Consider the following 18,024-nt stretch of genomic DNA (forward strand, 5'->3'; position numbering starts at 1 on the left):
TGAGCTGTGGATCGAGGAGGACGCCCAAGTTGCGGACCCTCTCTGAGGGGGTCAATAATTCCCCCCCCAGGGTGATGGACGGACAGATGGGATTGTCCTTGGGAGGCAGAACCCACAGCCACTCCGTCTTATCCGGGTTGAGCTTGAGTCTGTTGACACCCATCCAGGCCCCAACAGCCTCCAGGCACCGGCACATCACTTCCACCGCTTCGTTGACTGGGCATGGGGTGGAGATGTAAAGCTGGGTATCATCCGCATATTGATGATACCTCACCCCATGTCCTTGGATGATCTCGCCCAGCGGTTTCATGTAGATGTTGAATAGCAGGGGGGAGAGGACCGACCCCTGAGGCACCCCACAAGGGAGAAACCTAGGAGTCGACCTCTGGCCCCCCACTAACACCGACTGCGACCGGCCAGAGAGGTAGGAGGAGAACCACTGAAGGACAGTGCCTCCCACTCCCAACCCCTCCAGCCGGTGCAGAAGGATACCATGGTCGATGGTATCGAAAGCCGCTGAGAGGTCAAGGAGCACCAGGACAGAGGATAAACCCCTGTCCCGGGCCCGCCAGAGATCATCCATCAACGCGACCAAAGCGGTTTCCGTGCTGTAACCGGCCCTGAAACCCGACTGCTGGGGACCTAGATAATCGGCTTCTTCCAAGGACCGCTGGAGCTGGAGTGCCACCACCTTCTCGACAACCTTCCCCATAAAGGGAAGGTTGGAGACTGGACGATAGTTGTTAAGTACGGCTGGGTCCAGGGAGGGCTTCTTGAGGAGGGGGCGCACAAGCGCTTCTTTATAGAGTGATGGAAAAACTCCCCTCCCCAAGGAAGCGTTTGTAATCTCCTGGGCCCAGCTCCGTGTCACCTCCCTGCTGGCCGAAACCAACCAGGAGGGACACGGATCCAGTAAACAGGTGGCGGAACTCACAGCTCCAATGGCCTTGTCCACTTCATCAGGTGTCACCAGATCAAACTCTTCCCAGACAGGTGGACAAGTACGTGCCCCAGTCACCTCGACTGACTCGTTGTCAGTCGACTCTGTTTTACAATTGGAGTCGAGGTCGGCCCGAATCCGAGCGACTTTATCAGCGAAAAACGTGTTAAAGTCCTCGGCACTACTCTGCAAGGGCTCCCCAACTCCCCCCTGATTAAGAAGGGAGCGGGTCACCCTAAACAGAGCGGCCGGGCGGGATTCCGCTGATGCAATCAAGGCGGCATGGTACGCGCATCTTGCCGCCTTGAGCGCCACTTTGTAAGTCTTAATAAAAGCTCTTACAAGTGTTCGATCAGATTCAGACCTACTCTTCCTCCATCGCTTCTCTAGACGTCTCTTCTGGCGTTTCAACTCCCGGAGCTCCTCGTTGAACCATGGAGCTCTACGGGGTCTAGCGCCACGGAGAGGTCGCAAAGGCGCAATCTGGTCAAGAGCCTCTGCTGCAGCCTCGTTCCAGGCTTTCGCAAGAGACTCTGCCGAACTGTGGACAAGTGCCTCTGGAATAACCCCAAGCGCCGTCTGAAAGCCCTCTGGGTCCATCAGGCGTCTGGGGCGGAACATCTTAATTGGTTCCGCCTCCCTGCGGGGAAGGATTGGAGCCAGGAAGTCAAGCCGTAGTAGAAAATGGTCTGACCATGACAAAGGCACTGCTTCTAAGCCCCTTAGTCTCAGACCATTACTCAATTGCTCGGAAAGGAATACCATGTCGGGTGCGTGCCCCCCTTCATGAGTCGGACCCTGTACTACTTGAGTCAGGTCCATGGCTGTCATGGTGGCCATGAACTCCTGTGCCAGCCCAGAGGTTTCGCCGAGTGACGGCAGGTTGAAGTCCCCCAAGACAATAAGTCTTGGGAACTCCACCGCCAACCCGGCTACCTCCTCGAGTAGCACAGGCAGGGCTTTTGACACGCAGCTGGGAGGCAGGTACGTGAGAAATAAGCCCACCTGAACCCCTAAGTCCAACTTCATCAAGAGTGACTCGCAACCCGCAATTTCCGGAGCAATGAGTCCACGTAGGCAAAGGCTCTCCCTGGCTATAATAGCCACTCCTCCTCCCCTTCCCTGGGGTCGGGGTTGATGCCATATCTGAAACCCAGCTGGGCAGATTTCAGAGAGAGGAACACCTCCCTCTGGGCCCAGCCAGGTTTCAGTAATACATGCCAGGTCGGCCTCCTCATCCAGGATCAGATCCCGGATGAGGAGAGCTTTATTTACCACCGACCTGGCATTAAGCAGCAGCAACCTGAGCCCAGGGCCAGAGTTACACTCATCACCAGTACCCAAGATTGGGCTCACGGAGCCAGAACAAGGGATCGTTATTAAGCAACGGTCCCTCGTTCCCCTGGAACGGCTAACTCCGTGGCCCCCGCCATATCTGCCTCTCCCCAGCAACACAGGAATATTCTGACCCTCTGTCTCCCCAGAGATTAGTGCCCCCTCCCCTCCCGCCTCTCCGGCGTCAGGTGGGCAAAGTCTATCATTCATACTGCTTCCATTTATCACATTCATACCATAATCCCACCCGCCCCAACCATTGCATTCATACAAATCATTCGTCCCATATTTACCCCAATCATCCATTAATTACAAAACCCCCTAGTGATATTAAAATGAATTAAATTAGTAATAATTAAAATACTAATAATATATATCACAATATAAAATAGGAATAAAAAGTTCATAGATTAATAGTTAATAATATAAAATCAGAGCTTAGCTATTAATTAAAGTTGGTAAAGTGCAAAGTTCTAAAGTGCTAAAAATATAGGAATAATTAAAAATCAACTATCCATCAAGCCAGCAATACTGACACCAGTTCTTAAAGGTGAGTTCTGGGGGGGAAAAGAATTGATCAGGGGAAAAATGTTGTTGAGGGAGAAATCTTGGCATATTGTTGTTAAATTTTTGGTGCCAGCCACTGCCACTGGCTGGCACTCTCAGGTCTTTCTCTGGGTTCTCAGTCACTTCCTCTCCTCTGCTCTTACAATGCTTCCAGGTCTCCAGACCCTCTGCAGTCTTATGAGGTCTTAATAGAAACTCCATGTGGGCTCAGTGGGGCGAGCTTCAGGCACAGCCTCAGTCTCAGTTCCTCTTTCCTCCTTCCTCTTTCTTTCCTCTTTCTTTCCTCTCCTTCCTCCCACTAGTTCATTCCTCCATAGTCCCTCCGGCGCCGGGTGCTCCCACCATACAGCTCCTTGGCGTCTCGGGTCTATGCAGTGGGGGGAGGGCAATTTCAGACGTCGCCCCTCTTTCTCCCCTCTCTCCTTTCCTCTCGGTGCACGCTCTCTCCTCCCATCAGCTGTCCTTCCTTGCACACTCGAGACCCCTCCAGGGGACCATCAACTTCAGGAGACCTCCTCCAGAAAAGACTTCCCCCGGAGTCTGGGTCGTCCAAGCCAGTTGTTTCTTGGTTTCTTGGTTTGCTCCCTCTCCCTCTCCCTGGCCGTCATGAGGGTTTTAGTGAGTATATATCAATATACACATAGTAAAATACATGATGAAGGTTATAGAGGAGATACTCATAGTAAAATATATCTAAGAAATAATAGAAAAGAATATATAGGAATAGAATATACATGTATAGGAATAGAAAAGAGCTGGGAGGGGAGAGATATTTTTGTTCTACTTACAAGCCCAAATTCGAGATACAAGCGCCAAGGAGCTGTCTCCTGAAGCCAAACGCTAACTTCCGCGTTCGGCTTCAGGAGACAGCTGCGAAGCGGCGCGCGTGTTTTAAAAGGTTGCAGCCGGCCTGGGGGGCTCGGGGGGTGCTTGCAGCTTTCTTTCTTGCTCTTTTTCTTTCTCTCTTTTACCTTCCCTTCCTCTATTTCTTCTTTTCTTTCTCCTTCCCACCTTCTTCCCTCCCTCCCTCCACTCATTCCTCTCTTACTCTCCCCTTTCATAAGTTTCCTTGCTTCCTTCCTCTGTTCCTGTCCCTTCCCCCTTTCCTTCTTTCTTTCTTTCTTGCTTTCTTTCTTGCTCTTTTTCTTTCTCTCTTTTACCTTCCCTTCCTCTATTTCTTCTTTTCTTTCTCCTTCTCACCTTCTTCCCTCCCTCCCTCCCTTCACTCATTCCTCTCTTACTCTCCCCTTTCATAAGTTTCCTTGCTTCCTTCCTCTGTTCCTGTCCCTTCCCCCTTTCTTTCTTTCTTGCTTTCTTTCTTGCTTTCTTTCTTGCTCTTTTTCTTTCTCTCTTTTACCTTCCCTTCCTCTATTTCTTCTTTTCTTTCTCCTTCCCACCTTCTTCCCTCCCTCCCTCCCTTCACTCATTCCTCTCTTACTCTCCCCTTTCATAAGTTTTCTTGCTTCCTTCCTCTGTTCCTGTCCCTTCCCTCTTTCCTTCCTTCCTTCCCACCCTCCGTCCATTCATTCACTCATTCCTCTCTTGATCGCTTAAAGCCAGTCCCTGGTGCAAAAAGGGTTGGGGACCTCTGTCCTACAGGATTGGGTGGCAGAGAAGTTGAACATATGTAAATTTAAAAGTTTAAGAAAGTTTACAAGTTAAGTGAAAGAAACTTCATTATTCATTTATATGTACATGTACATTTCTTCATTAAAAACATGTCTTTCTGCATAATTTAGACTAACTTTGTGAGTTTTTTGAGGGCTGGAACCAATTAAAATTATTTACATTAATTCCTATGGGGGAAAGTCGTTCGAGATAAGAGCTGCTCGACTTAAGAGCCCAGGTCCGGTGTCCTATTGCTCTCCTATATCTCCTATACCTTTCTTCTGTATCTCTTCTTCTATTCTTTCATTGAAATGTTCTATTCCTATATCTTCTCTTCTATTCTTTCTTAGATATATTTTACTATGAGTATATCCTCTATAACCTTCATCATATATTTTACTATGTGTATACCCACTAAAACCCTCATTGTGTATTGGACAAAATCAATAAATAATAAGATATAGACGTTACATCAATTGTTCTTCTGGCCCCAAAGCAGGAGCATCTTTATGGGTGAAAGAAAGAGAAGCAGAATAAACCTTGCTTTTCCTATAAATATAACTATTATTTTATACTTAATCATTGTTAGATTAATTATTAAATTGTTTATTCACAGTTCTAATAGAGTTTACTACTCCTTAAATCTTCATTTGAGTTTCACTACTGATTGGGTGAAGCCTGAGTGTAGGATCTCTAACCCAGACACTCATTTGTAAGTTAATATAGTCTTACATTCAGCTCAGACACCAAGGAAGTAAATGTAATATACTAAATACACTCAAAATATAGAATGCAGTTTTCGTTTTGCACCAATGAAATAATTATATAGACAAAAAATGCATGTAGAACTAAAATTTGATAGCACAAACTAATTGGACACACTAAGAATAGCTTAATTTTAAAAAAATACTAGTTGCCATTGGCCATTTAGTTCTTTTTTCAGAGAGAACATTTCTGCATTTCAAGCATATATTCACCTGTAATGGGCCCAGTGGAATTAATTGACGGAAATGCATAACATAAAAGCAAGGATAAAAATGAGGAATATTAAAATTTAACCATTCTTAAAACAGCTCTGACGAAATTAGTGAAACTTAGGTCTACTAATATCAATGACTCAGTTCATTTGACATTCTTGGACGTGTATTAAACAAGTGTGGCATACGAACCCACACAATGGGTTCCCTTGTGATTAAGGTGTACCTCCATGAAAGCTTGATGCATGATTCATCATAAATTTATTCCCTTTGGCTTCCTGGAAGGAAGATTTTACATGAAATTGGCTCTTCCTTCTCATCTCTGAACACAGGGTCAGGAAACCAGAAAGTCTGCTAAATCCAGCATCTCTTCTATTCCCATTTCCCCCCACACCAGGGGTCTCCAACCCCTCACCCTGGATCTGTACCAGTCCATGGTCTGTTAGGAACTGGGCTGCACAGTTGGAGGTGAGCAGCAGGTGAGCAAGAGAAGTTTCACCTGTATCCGCAGCCACTGCCCAATGCATCACCAGCATCACCGAGTCTGCGGAGAGAGGCGGCATACAAATCTAAATAATAAATAATAAATAAATAAATCAACACTTCAGCTCCATCTGAGATCATCAGGCATTAGATTTTCATAGGAACATGAAGCCTAATGTAAACTATGTGCGTGAGGGATTTAGGTTGTGCTCCTCCAGCCCACCTGGTCCATGGAAAAATTATCTTTCACAAAACAAGTTCCAAAAAGTTTCGGCACTGCTGTCCTACACTTCTTCATAGACATTAAGATAGAGGCCATAACTGGAATAACATATTTCTCCCTCCGCCTTCTTAATCTCAATTGGTCCAACACCTATTTTTACATTGGGAGAAAAGGGGAAAAAAGGCTCTAAATAGCAGCTGATCAGCCACCTCAACAATTGCTAAAATACTACCTAACCAGTGCTACTAAATAGCAAATTAGGACTGACTTTGTTTTGATTTAATATTTAATATTAAATCAATGAATAAATAATTGAATGATTATATCATGTTGACATGCTCATTGTGTCCTGTAAATGTGAGTAAATATAAGTCAAGATGCAAAGTCAATTCATCCATTAATCACATTTTATATTTGAAATAAAATATAGCTTTTGCTTCTTCCAAACTATTCCAAACCATTCTTTATGATAATGCTCCATTCTTTACAAACAGGGCTGAAAGTGGAAGGTTGAGAAACAGATGATTTTTTTTAAAATAAACACCATTGCCATTTTTTCTGACAGATAACTGGTGATAGCATAAACCAGGTGGTGTTTCTTAAGATGTGTAAGTCAATTCTCCCTGAATCCCCTGAAATTTTGGTAATCTTTCAATAGATTAAGTTTAAAAACAAACAAACCATGCAATACCTCAACCTAAAGTGAATCCTGTGATATTAATATCATAAGTACTGTCAGGTCCATCATCTTTGGGTTAGTGCCTCACTGACATCCTATCATCAAAGCATCAGAGAAGGGGAACACATGGACAATAAAGCTGTATGCTGCTGGGAATTTGGGAGGAGAGAACAATAGAAAAAGAGCAAAGCATCTTGGAATCTGGTTCATGCTTGGCATCTTCAAGGCGATTTGCCCTATGAGTGGAATTTTATCAGCCTAAACACCTAAGCATTTCCCAAAATATATTGGCAATGTTGGATTGGTTAAAGATGGACTGGTCATGGGCAAGGAGATGGGGAACCAAGCAACATAGTGTTGTAATGTTGCATGGGAACTTTAGATTCTGCCTGGCCTTGTGCAATCAGCATCTCTTTGGAAATGTATATTTTGCTTCAACTAAATGGAATTGAGGTTTTCTTCCCTAAGACATTAGGCTGAGGCAGGTTTGACAAATGCATGCATTTTGTTCACTCAAGGTTGGCCTAATTATGTTTTTTTAAAATAAGTTACATACAAATATTTGATAGATGATCCTAAACCAAAGTGTCCAAACTGTATTTACGTAGGATGAAATTTTCAGAGGGTTGTAGTCCTACTTTTTAGAATAAAGGTTAAGAAATGTATGCATATTCTTAGCCTTTTCCAATATAAAAATTTTATTGAACCATGTAGAAAAAGTAGATAACAAACCTTTGATCCGCTTGCTCAATTTCTCTACAGCTTTTATCTTGTTCTTCGTTCAAAGATCCAATAGATTATTAGGATGCCACCCATTCAAAGTAGTGAGTAATGTAAAAGGCACATTAAGTAATCATTCATTTTTATTTGTATTGTGGATAAGAATCTGAAATCTTTTCCTTTTTTTCAATCTAATGAGAGACAAAGTTTCCTGGCCTAAATCTTTTACCATCAGTGGGAAGAGATTACAACCATCTTCTTCCAACTACTGTCTTTCTTGGGTGGATAGTAGAATATTAACCGAAGCCTCTGGTTGTCATGACAAATTCAGAGGCTGTTCTGAACATAATCTCATTAGGGCGGGAGAAATGCAGAAATATGAGATCATGACAATGTTAGGCTTATAAATTGTCAGAGCTCTGCCACTGCTGGCAGACTGGACTCTATGAAAGAAAGTGGGATCGAAAACAAGAGTGGGTTGAGGCTAGAAGATTATAAGAAGACTATAAGAAACTTCGGCTAAAGATTTCATCAAGATCCAAGGAAAGGTCTACTTATTTTAGTGGAATTTACAGTACAATTTTGAAACATGTGTTGCGGAGGGTGTGCCAAGTGTGTTGGAGTTACACTCATTCCTTTAACTATACTATGCGTTCTTGCCAATATTCTGTTATTTTTTCCTGGAGGAACAATTGAAATTAGTGAGCATATTTCAGATGAAGTTTGGTACCTTGGAGGAATTTTGGGTTCTGGTGTACTGGTGAGTATGTCAAGTACCCCGTTTTCTTCTTTTTATCATCTACAGTTTACAGGCTTTATAGAAGTTCGTCTACTGATAGATAGAACTTTGTTGCAATCTATCATTGGAATTAAGTTATTATCTGCTGAATAAACAGGATTGAAATTAAAAATATAAATTGAATATGAGTTAAATCTGTTATACACACACACACACACACACACACACACACACACCCTGTTGTGGATGTCTGGTGAACAAATATATAAACATAATTTTTTTAGATCAGACCAATACTTCATTAGCCTAGCATTGTTTTGTTAGAGCAGTAGCCAGTGCAGACTAGAAAGGAATATAAACAGATTTCTATAAAATGTATTACTGGTTACTTTTCCTTTTTCTTCTATTTAGTTTTTCTTTTTGTGTTGGATATTTCCAGTTAAACTTGAAAATGATTCCCACTGCATTCAGTGGCTTTTTTTCAGTTCAATGTGCTTAGTTAGGGTTTCAGCATCATTGGACCAGAATGAGCCTGTTGCTTACACATTTGTAAACCTGCTAGTTGCAATGATGACATTTCAACAAAGAAAGACTGTCAAGTTCCCAAGTGATGAAACCCATTCAAAAAAGAAAGGAGCAGAACCAATCTTCTAAACAATTCATTTTATTTAGATAGACATAGGCAGCAAAGTCTGTGATCAAACTGGAATAACACCACATAATATTTAATTTAATTTAATTTAATTATATGCCACCCAATCCCATGTGCCTCAATGTAAATATTGTAAATTAGAAATACCCCTCCATGATTCCGGTATTTTGGCCTCTAATAATGCTTCATTGTAGAGTTTTAATTGTAGTTTTTGTAATGTGTCTCCAAAATGTTTGTAGAATTCTCCAGGGTATTCATCTGGCCCTGGAGATTTGTTATTTTTCTGTCTTATAATTGCGTTTTGTAATTCTATCTGTGTGATCTCTCTATTTAGCAATGTCAATCAACAATAAGTGATAGAATGTCATAAATGTAAAAATGAACAATATATCAATATGGATGTTAATCCACCTGAAAGTATTAGAAAGTATTATGTAAATATTAAAAATAAATAAAAATATTTTTTTAAAGAAAAAGAAAAGAAACACCCCATCAAAATCGCATTCTCCAATGGCACTCAATTAATCTTCAATCTCCATGTTCTGGTCTCACCAGGAGCAGTCTCTGTTCCCACAGGAAAGAAGATCACCTATCCAAAACAGTCCTCACTATCTATTCACTCCTTTTCCCTCCCCACTTAAGAATTTGGTGACCCCGAAATCCCTCCTTATCTATGAAAGAGAAAGTAACGGAATAAATGAGTAGATTAGAGAGCTAAATAAAATGGTTCTACCTGTGTCAATTCCGGGCTGGACGATGGCATTGCAGCATCCAGATTAAATGCAACTAAATAGAGAAAGATTAGAGCCTCATTGTGATTTTCTGTTTTCTCCAGATCTTGTTTCCTGCTTTGGTCTTTTTGGGTCTTAAGAATAATGATTGTTGTGGATGCTGTGGAAATGAAAGCTGTGGAAAAAGATTTGCGGTAATTATGGAAGCAATAAGAACCTCCAATCCCAATCTAATGATTGAGAAGGAAATATATATTCCATTCATCATTACACTACCATGAACCTGCTACTGAGGCTCCATTTGTGCCTGCCTCATACAAAGAAATACTTAAGAAAAAAGCATTTTAGATTTTATTTCTGAAAATAGACTCATACTGAGTCTAGATTTTTATCCTTAACGAAATCATGAATGGTTTATCTCTCTTCCCAACATTTTTTTTGCAAATTTTTTTTTTAATGCATTGGCTTGTGGGTCAATGACAACAGTACGTAATCTTAGATTTCTTAGATGTACAGTACTCAGTATTTGAGGTTTTTTAGGTTGGCAGAAAAGTCTATAAAGCAATGATGTGGCAAGGAGAAAGGGATATAAAAATGATTCATTAAAAGTAAATTAAAAGTTAAAAGCTCTGGACTGAGGTCTTTACTAGAGTATATCACTCAGCTTTCTTATAAGGCCAACTACTTTGGTCCATTGAATTTAATTTGTAAAAATGTTGAAGTTCATGCCTTGTGAATTTCTGTCATGAAGTTCTATATGATCCCTGAACTAAGAAATTTCTGCAGATTTAGAGATAGTGATTTCTTACTTTTTCATATGCCATTTGTGGCCAAAATAATTATAGAAACACACAAGCATCAGATTTGATCTCATCTTTTTTCTTGTTATTGGCAGATGTTTAGTTCTATAATATTTGCAGCAGTTGGAATTGTGGGAGCTGGATACAATTTTGTTGTGTCAGTTGTGGCTTTCAACAGAGGCCCGAAGTGTGAAGTTAATGAAGGCAATAGTAGCCAATGGAAGTATCCATTTGATAATGGGTAAGATTCTTTTAACCCTGTTATTGTAATGTACTATTATGTTTTACTATTATGTTTTATCACACAGCCAGATGTTCAGGCTAAGATTTAGCATTTTTATCAGCCTCTGGTGTCCTTCCAAGGATCTGGGATAGGCATTATTGTTATTGCTATTCTTATTTGGCCATTATGTAGCAACATGATTCACATTGTGTAAAATTACTGAAAGATAGCCTTTTTCAGTCAATGCTCTTTAGATAGGTGGGACTACATCTTCCTCATTAGGGAAGGTATTTTACTCCTACTAATCTGAAGACAGCTTGCTAGGGCAGGTTGCAATCTCATCTTAAAACAATAAACATTTATGAGGCTGTGTAGAAAATATTGATTATGTGCACAAGTCAATGTTGACTTTTAATGACCACATAGATAGACCATATCCAGGATGTTGTATCGATAAACTGGCCCTTTTGGTCTTCCAAAAGTGTATTTCATCCCCACTGTAAATGAACCTATCCACCTTGCTACTGGTCACTCCCTTATTTCCATTCCTTCCACCTTTCCCAACATTAGAGACTACTCAAAAGACCCACGTCTTTGCATAATATATTCAAAATATGGCAATTTGAGTCTATTGGTTTGTGCTTTGAGTGACAATTCTGGATTGATTTATTCTTTGAAAATAGAAAGGAAGCCATAGCAAAAATATGAAATGACAAAGTACATTCTGTGTTGTATCCCACAGGAAAAAGAAAAGACGGCTCGTACCTTTCCTGAAATTTATCATTCCAAAAGATATAAATAATTATCATTATCTGAGTTCTGCTTATTGGACAAAATCAGATAATTTTAAAAGAAATACATATTTCCTTATGAACTCACAGAAGTATTTCCCTAGTATTATGGACCCCAGGATTAGTCTCAACTCACAAATCTGTCAGAAACGTTGAGCTATAATCATTTGCAATTGCCAGATATTATTTTTTCTCATTGATAATGGCTTAAAGTTCCCAGTTGTTGTATCTATGTGAAGATCATTTGATATAGCCACAGATTTATTTAAAATAGGTATTTATTTTAGCTTATAAACTTGCCATTGTTGGATCCCTTAGAAACTTTACTGGACTGTTTCATTCTTATTCATAAATAAAGATTAGATTAGATTAGATTTATTGGATTTATATGCCGCCCCTCTCCGAAAACTCGGGGCGGCTCACAGCAAGACAAAAAACAATATATAATGACAATCCAATACCCACCAATCCAATTTCAGTTTTAAGCTAAAAATTCACAAAAACAACCCCAAGTATTAAAACAAATAAACAAAACACACATACAATCAATCTAATACCAAAACAACATGGGCAAGGGGGAGATGTTTCAGTTCCCCCATGCCTGACGGCAGAGGTGGGTTTTAAGAAGTTTGCGAAAGGCAAGGAGGGTGGGGGCAATCCTAATCTCAGGGGGGAGTTGGTTCCAGAGGGTTGGAGCCGCCACAGAGAAGGCTCTTCCCCTGGGTCCCGCCAGACGACATTGTTTAGTCGACGGGACCCGGAGAAGGCCAACTCTGTGGGACCGAACCGGTCGCTGGGATTCGTGCGGCAGAAGGCGGTCCCGAAGGTATTCTGGTCCAGTGCCATGAAGGGCTTTATAGGTCATAACCAACACTTTGAATTGTGACCGGAAACTGATCGGCAACCAATGCAGGCTGCGGAGTGTTGGAGTGATATGGGCATACTTAGAGAAGCCCATAATTGCTCTCGCAGCTGCATTCTGCACGATCTGAAGTTTCCGAACACTTTTCAAAGGTAGCCCCATGTAGAGAGCGTTACAGTAGTCGAACCTCGAGGTGATAAATTAAGAGAATAATTCCGGCGAATCCTCCAGACAGCAAATCATTCCAGTTTGACAATAAAGGAATCCAATTCCTGTTATTACCAAATTTTTCATAAATTAAACTTGGCCAAAATGTAACTGAAGAAGGTTTTTTTAAATAAAAGATCTGTTTTTTTGTTTTTAAAAGATCTGTTCAATGCAGACCGTTCTGAAAAAAAAAATGTTGAGAGGGTGGGAGATATTTCACCAGCTACATATTTCTGGTAATCCATTGTGTCCAGCAAGATATGGCTTAATACTTTCTCAAATCAGTTGGTATCAGTTTTATTTTAATAGAACTCAGAGATTACCATTAGATCAATACTATTTTATAATGTGCTACCCTATCCTGGGTTATGGGACATTCATGTGCTAGGAAAGTAAATATAAAATGTAGGCAATGGCTTCTATAAGAGACATTCTTTTTCACCCCACACAGGAATTACCTTACGAATCAAACATTATGGGATAGCTGCAAGTCCCCAGAATCCATTGTGCCCTGGAATCTGACACTCTTCTCTCTGCTTTTGATAATGAGTGGAATTCAACTGGTCTTGTGTGCCATTCAGGCAATTAATGGTCTCTTTGGAACTATCTGTGGAGACTGCAAATGTTGTGGATGCTGTGGGGTAAGAATGCTTTCATATTCCAGTATGCCAGCTTCTCATTTTCCATGTTGATTTGCTATTGTTTATTTATTGTGTTTTCTTAAATACTTATGATAAATTGACAAGACGGCAGTTTCTCTTTGACTATCAGAAAAGACTTTCTGATGATAAATTCAAATTATGGTGAAATCTAAGAAACTGACAGCTTCTCCTTCACTGGGTCTATCAACTATCAACTATCATCTCTTAGTAATGTTTTAATTTATATACTGTACACCGTATAGGATGAAACTCAGTTCTGAGATTTCTAAATCTATAATTTCATTTTCAGAGATAATACTTAAGCCAGAGCACAACCACTTTGTTGTTGCTGTAGTTTGTAAATTCTACATTGTGTAGAAGTGTTCTAAGAAAAAAACCTATTTGCTTCCAGAACTTTGCAGTAGAATGGTTATGTTATTTATCAGAATTTTTTTAAAGGTATTTGAAATTTAAACACATGAAAAAAAGCCAAAATGAATAGCTACTGTAAAGAATCTCCATACGCAAATATATTATTTGTGCCATAATTTAATCAATCATCATAATTTAGTTTGTCAGCCTAGGTCTTAAATTAATGTCTAGTACTGTACTGTACTCTAGTACTTTTTAATGGCATTCTGAGCAGCCATTAGTACGTGGCAATGTTTGATCTCTTTTCACACAAAACTTCCTTTTCTAATTTGTTTATGTCAATCCTCTATGAAAAAGAATTCACAAGGCAGGTTTACCAGTCATTAAGAACCTGTTCTCACATTATCTCGGGACCATCCCGCTGCTGAATCCTAGTCAGAAGAGCATTAGAATTCTTTTCTTTATTTTCCCACCGTGTAACAATATTAAATTATTCTGCGAGATTGATTTTCCCACCAGTAATTTCCGCTGTCTCTTTCCACAAGAATCCCTTTTCTTTCCTCCATGGTTTTGGTGGAAAGAAGCAGCAGCACAAAGTGGACAACACTTCCCTCTCCTGACCCCAGCCACCAAAATCATAACCCCTGCCCTTGTGTGAGGATGTCAACTTTGCTGACCTCATTTTCAAGGCAGGATGAAGGAATCATCGGGAGTACAAGGTTTTGCCACATTAGGACTATTTTCACATTGGAATTTGACCTTCAGACTCATCTTGCCCAGACACGTCCATATCTATCCAACACTCTGTGGTCTGCATTGACTGCCTATTGGTTTGTGGACTCAATTCAAAGTATTGGTTATGACCTATAAAGCCCTTCATGGCATGGGACCATAATACCTCTGAGACTGCCTTCTGCCACATGAATCCCAGCGACCGTTCAGGTCCCACAGAGTCAGCCTTCTTCAGGTCCCGTCAACTAGACGGACCTAGGGGAGAGCTGGACCTAGGGGAGAGCTGGACCTAGGGGAGAGCCTTCTTTGTGGGGGCCCCCGGCCCACCCTCTGGAATCAGCTCCCCCAAGAGATTCATACTGCCCCCACACTCCTTGCCTTCCATAAGATTCTGAAGACTCATTTATGTCGCCAAGCCATTAGATTCTTGCCCCCTGGCCAATGAATGTGTTGAGAGAATGTTGAATGTATGGAATGATTGTTTTTTTTTAATGCTTTTTTTGAGTTTTAGATTTTTAATTAATTAATTGAGCTAAAGATATTATATATTGTTTATTATATGTTGTGAGCCACCCTGAGTCCTCGGAGAGGGGCGGCATAGAAATCAAATGAATGAATGAATGAATGAATGAATGAATGAATGAATGAATGAATGAATAAAAGAGGGCTACTAAATTAGGGTTTACAGGGTGAATTTTACCTGGGTTTCTTACTGCAATAAAATGCTGTCTGAATGTTAAACTATGACTAACAGTATCCAACATTTATTTTTCTTTGTTCTTTAGGGAAATGGAACAGTTTAAAGAAGATGATTGCAATATATCAGCTGTGAGAACACAGAATATCCCTTTCTGGACTTTCCTCCTGATATGAAGGGCCACATGTTTTTACATGAAACAGGCCCAGAACGAGGAGTCTTTTCTCATGATGTAGCAGAACCACTTTTTCTTTCCTGGGCTTATTTTTCCTCACATGTTTTGCACCAGTTGGACTAGAGCATATTTATTTTTATAATAAATTCTTTTACAGGACAAAAGTCTTTGAAACAACACTGGTTGCCATTTTTGGCTCCTTTCCTTTAAGAGGCAATATTATATACCACTTGGCTATGCTTTATGTGAAGATGGTCTATATTGGAAATAAACCATATAGGTGGAACAAGAAGAAGAAGAAGAAGAGACTACTGTAATGCTCTCTACATAGAGCTACCTTTGAAGAGCGTTTGGAAACTATGGATCGTGCAGTATGCCCATGTCACTCCAGCACTCCGCAGACTGCATTGGCTGCCAATTGGTTTCCGGACGCAATTCAAAGTGTTGGTTATGACCTATAAAGCCCTACATGGCATAGGACCAGATTATTTATGAGACCGCCTCCTGCCGCATGAGTCCCAGCAAACAGTCAGGTCCTACAAAGCCGACCTTCTCTGGGTCCCGTCAACTAGACAATGTTGCTTGGCGGGACCTGGGAGAAGAGCCTTCTCTGTGGGGGCCCTGACCCTCTGAAACCAACTCCTCCCAGAGATTTGCACCAACCCCACACTTCTGTAAGAGTCTGAAGACTCATTTATGCCATCACACTTGGACTTGCCCCCTGGCCGATGAATGAAATGGATGCTTGCTATTTGATTTTTAATGTACTTGGGTTTTAGATCACTTAGTTTTAAATTTAAATTGGATTTCAGATGTTTTTACTGTCTTTTATTTGTTGTAAGCCACCCCGAGTCCTCGGAGAGGGGTAGCATATAAATCCAATAAATAAATAAATAAATAAATAAATAAATAAATAAACAACAGTAATTTGAAATTACAGCTTACATCCGTAATGATAATACCTTTAATGCCATCAAACAACATCTAACTATCTTAGATACTTGGAAAGGATTCAATAAGTGGATAAAAATGCCAAATCCAGTCTAAAAAACACTGTGCAACCAGCCATAGTAACAATAATAATTTGCAGCAGTGTGATATAGAAGTTCACATTTGGAATGTCTTATGGATTCTGGAGGGTTTTTTTAAATTAAAAATTAAAAGAAAAAAGAGAAAGAAAGAAAAAACCAAAAAGTTCAAGAAAAGAAAAAAATTGAAATATAGAAAAGAAAGAAAAAATACAAAGAACTGGTTTCTATTTTCTATTTACAGCCCCTACATGACAAAATCATACACTGGGACTGTAATAAACAATTATCATATTTTCTTCAGGGTACAAATATATATGTAGTTTCTAGAACCGCTAAGGTTATAGTCAGGGCTGTTCAGATGAGAATATGTTTTATAGAACATATTGGGGTGGCATGCAAAGGAGATGAACTCACTTAAGAATATTTTATATCAGTATCTTAGATTTGTTTAATATAATCTTTTGCACGAGTTATATTCTCATGTTTTACTACTCAATTTTAGCATATTATACTGCATTTTAACTATTATTTATTCAAATTCCCTCTATTTTAGCCAATTTTATTGTATTTTAACCAGTCACAGTTTTATGACGACCGATGTGGTCCTTTTCCTCGCTTTGATATGGTCGATTGACTAATCAAATAAAGTTCATATTGATATTGATATTTTCTTCACAGCGGTTATATTAGAAGCCTGCTTTCTAAAGCTACATCATATTACCCTTTTTTTTATAATATGTCCTATTTAATTAAAAAAAATATCCAAAGATTTCTATGTAAATTAAAAATATTGTGCTAATAATTCTGCAAATGGTTAAAGTGGTGTTGTTTTGTGTAAATTGATTGCATGCAATAATTTTATCTTATGATTCAGGTTTACCAAAAACAAAACCCGCTGCTTGAGTTTGAAAACTTGTCAAAGTCCATTGCAAATTAGTCCAATGTAGTTTATTTAAAATATGGTCCATTAATTTCAGAGGACCATATTCCCAACTGCATTTTAAGTAAAATTATGGCTTTAATTTCTCTATCCATCATAAGTCTGTATTCCTCGCTGATCACCAGGCATTCGAAAATTGGATCATTTTGGAGGAAAGATATACTATTTGTGTGTACATAGAAAGTATGTACATAATTAGATACATGTGATGGAAGCAAATTCATTTTAGCATGTTGTGAATAGTGTTCTGACTTGGCCCTGTATCTGTTACTAAAATCTGTACACCTCAATAAGACCAATGTTTTAAAACAAGTAAAATCTCCAGTTTTGCATCAATGCTGTACATAGTTATCTGTTCTCTTATTTGCACTATTTATTTGGCTAGCCCCAGTTAGCTACGCTTGATTCCACAATTTCGTCAGCTAGCGAATATTACCTAACCACTAACTGTTTTTATGCAAACATGTTTCAAAGTCCTTGCTGTAGCAAATATTCCTAAACGTGGATAACCAGAAGTTCAGTGCCTTCAGTGACAAAGTCACCATGTTAATAGTTCTGAAAAAATCCCTCTAAACTTCTAAAAACACATCGCAATGGATTCTTTGTATTAATTGTACAACTGTTTACATTTCTATATTTAGTTTAAAAAATTGGGTAGTTTGCAGAGGGGCCTGGAATTATGTTAATGGCTTCTAATAACCTGTCTACAGATCCTTCAATATTGCTGCCTTTCGGGTTGTGGCAGCTCTTAGTAATTTTGGCTCATCCCTATATATTGGGGCCACAATTCCCAGAGTTCCTAGCCAGCATAGCTAAAGGCTATATGTAACTTAAACCTTTGTACATCACATATTATATCACACATCTTTTTATCCAGTGAAGTTTTAATTGTGTAGCAT

The 18,024-nt window shown here is 39.8% G+C and overlaps 1 protein-coding gene across 1 annotated transcript; it reads left to right on the forward strand.

The window, feature by feature from the left end:
* Nucleotides 1–7,811: 7,811 nt before the first annotated feature.
* On the forward strand, nt 7,812–16,072 carry TM4SF4 (transmembrane 4 L six family member 4). The gene is made up of 5 exons (XM_070753411.1): nt 7,812–8,292; nt 9,759–9,848; nt 10,550–10,695; nt 12,989–13,178; nt 15,068–16,072. Exons 1-5 carry the CDS (start codon nt 8,122–8,124, stop codon nt 15,083–15,085), a joined length of 615 nt encoding a protein of 204 aa, XP_070609512.1. The 5' UTR covers nt 7,812–8,121; the 3' UTR covers nt 15,086–16,072.
* Nucleotides 16,073–18,024: the final 1,952 nt, after the last annotated feature.

The sequence above is a fragment of the Erythrolamprus reginae genome, chromosome 5 (genome assembly GCF_031021105.1).
Source record: "Erythrolamprus reginae isolate rEryReg1 chromosome 5, rEryReg1.hap1, whole genome shotgun sequence".
NCBI classification, from domain to species: Eukaryota; Metazoa; Chordata; class Lepidosauria; order Squamata; family Dipsadidae; genus Erythrolamprus; species Erythrolamprus reginae.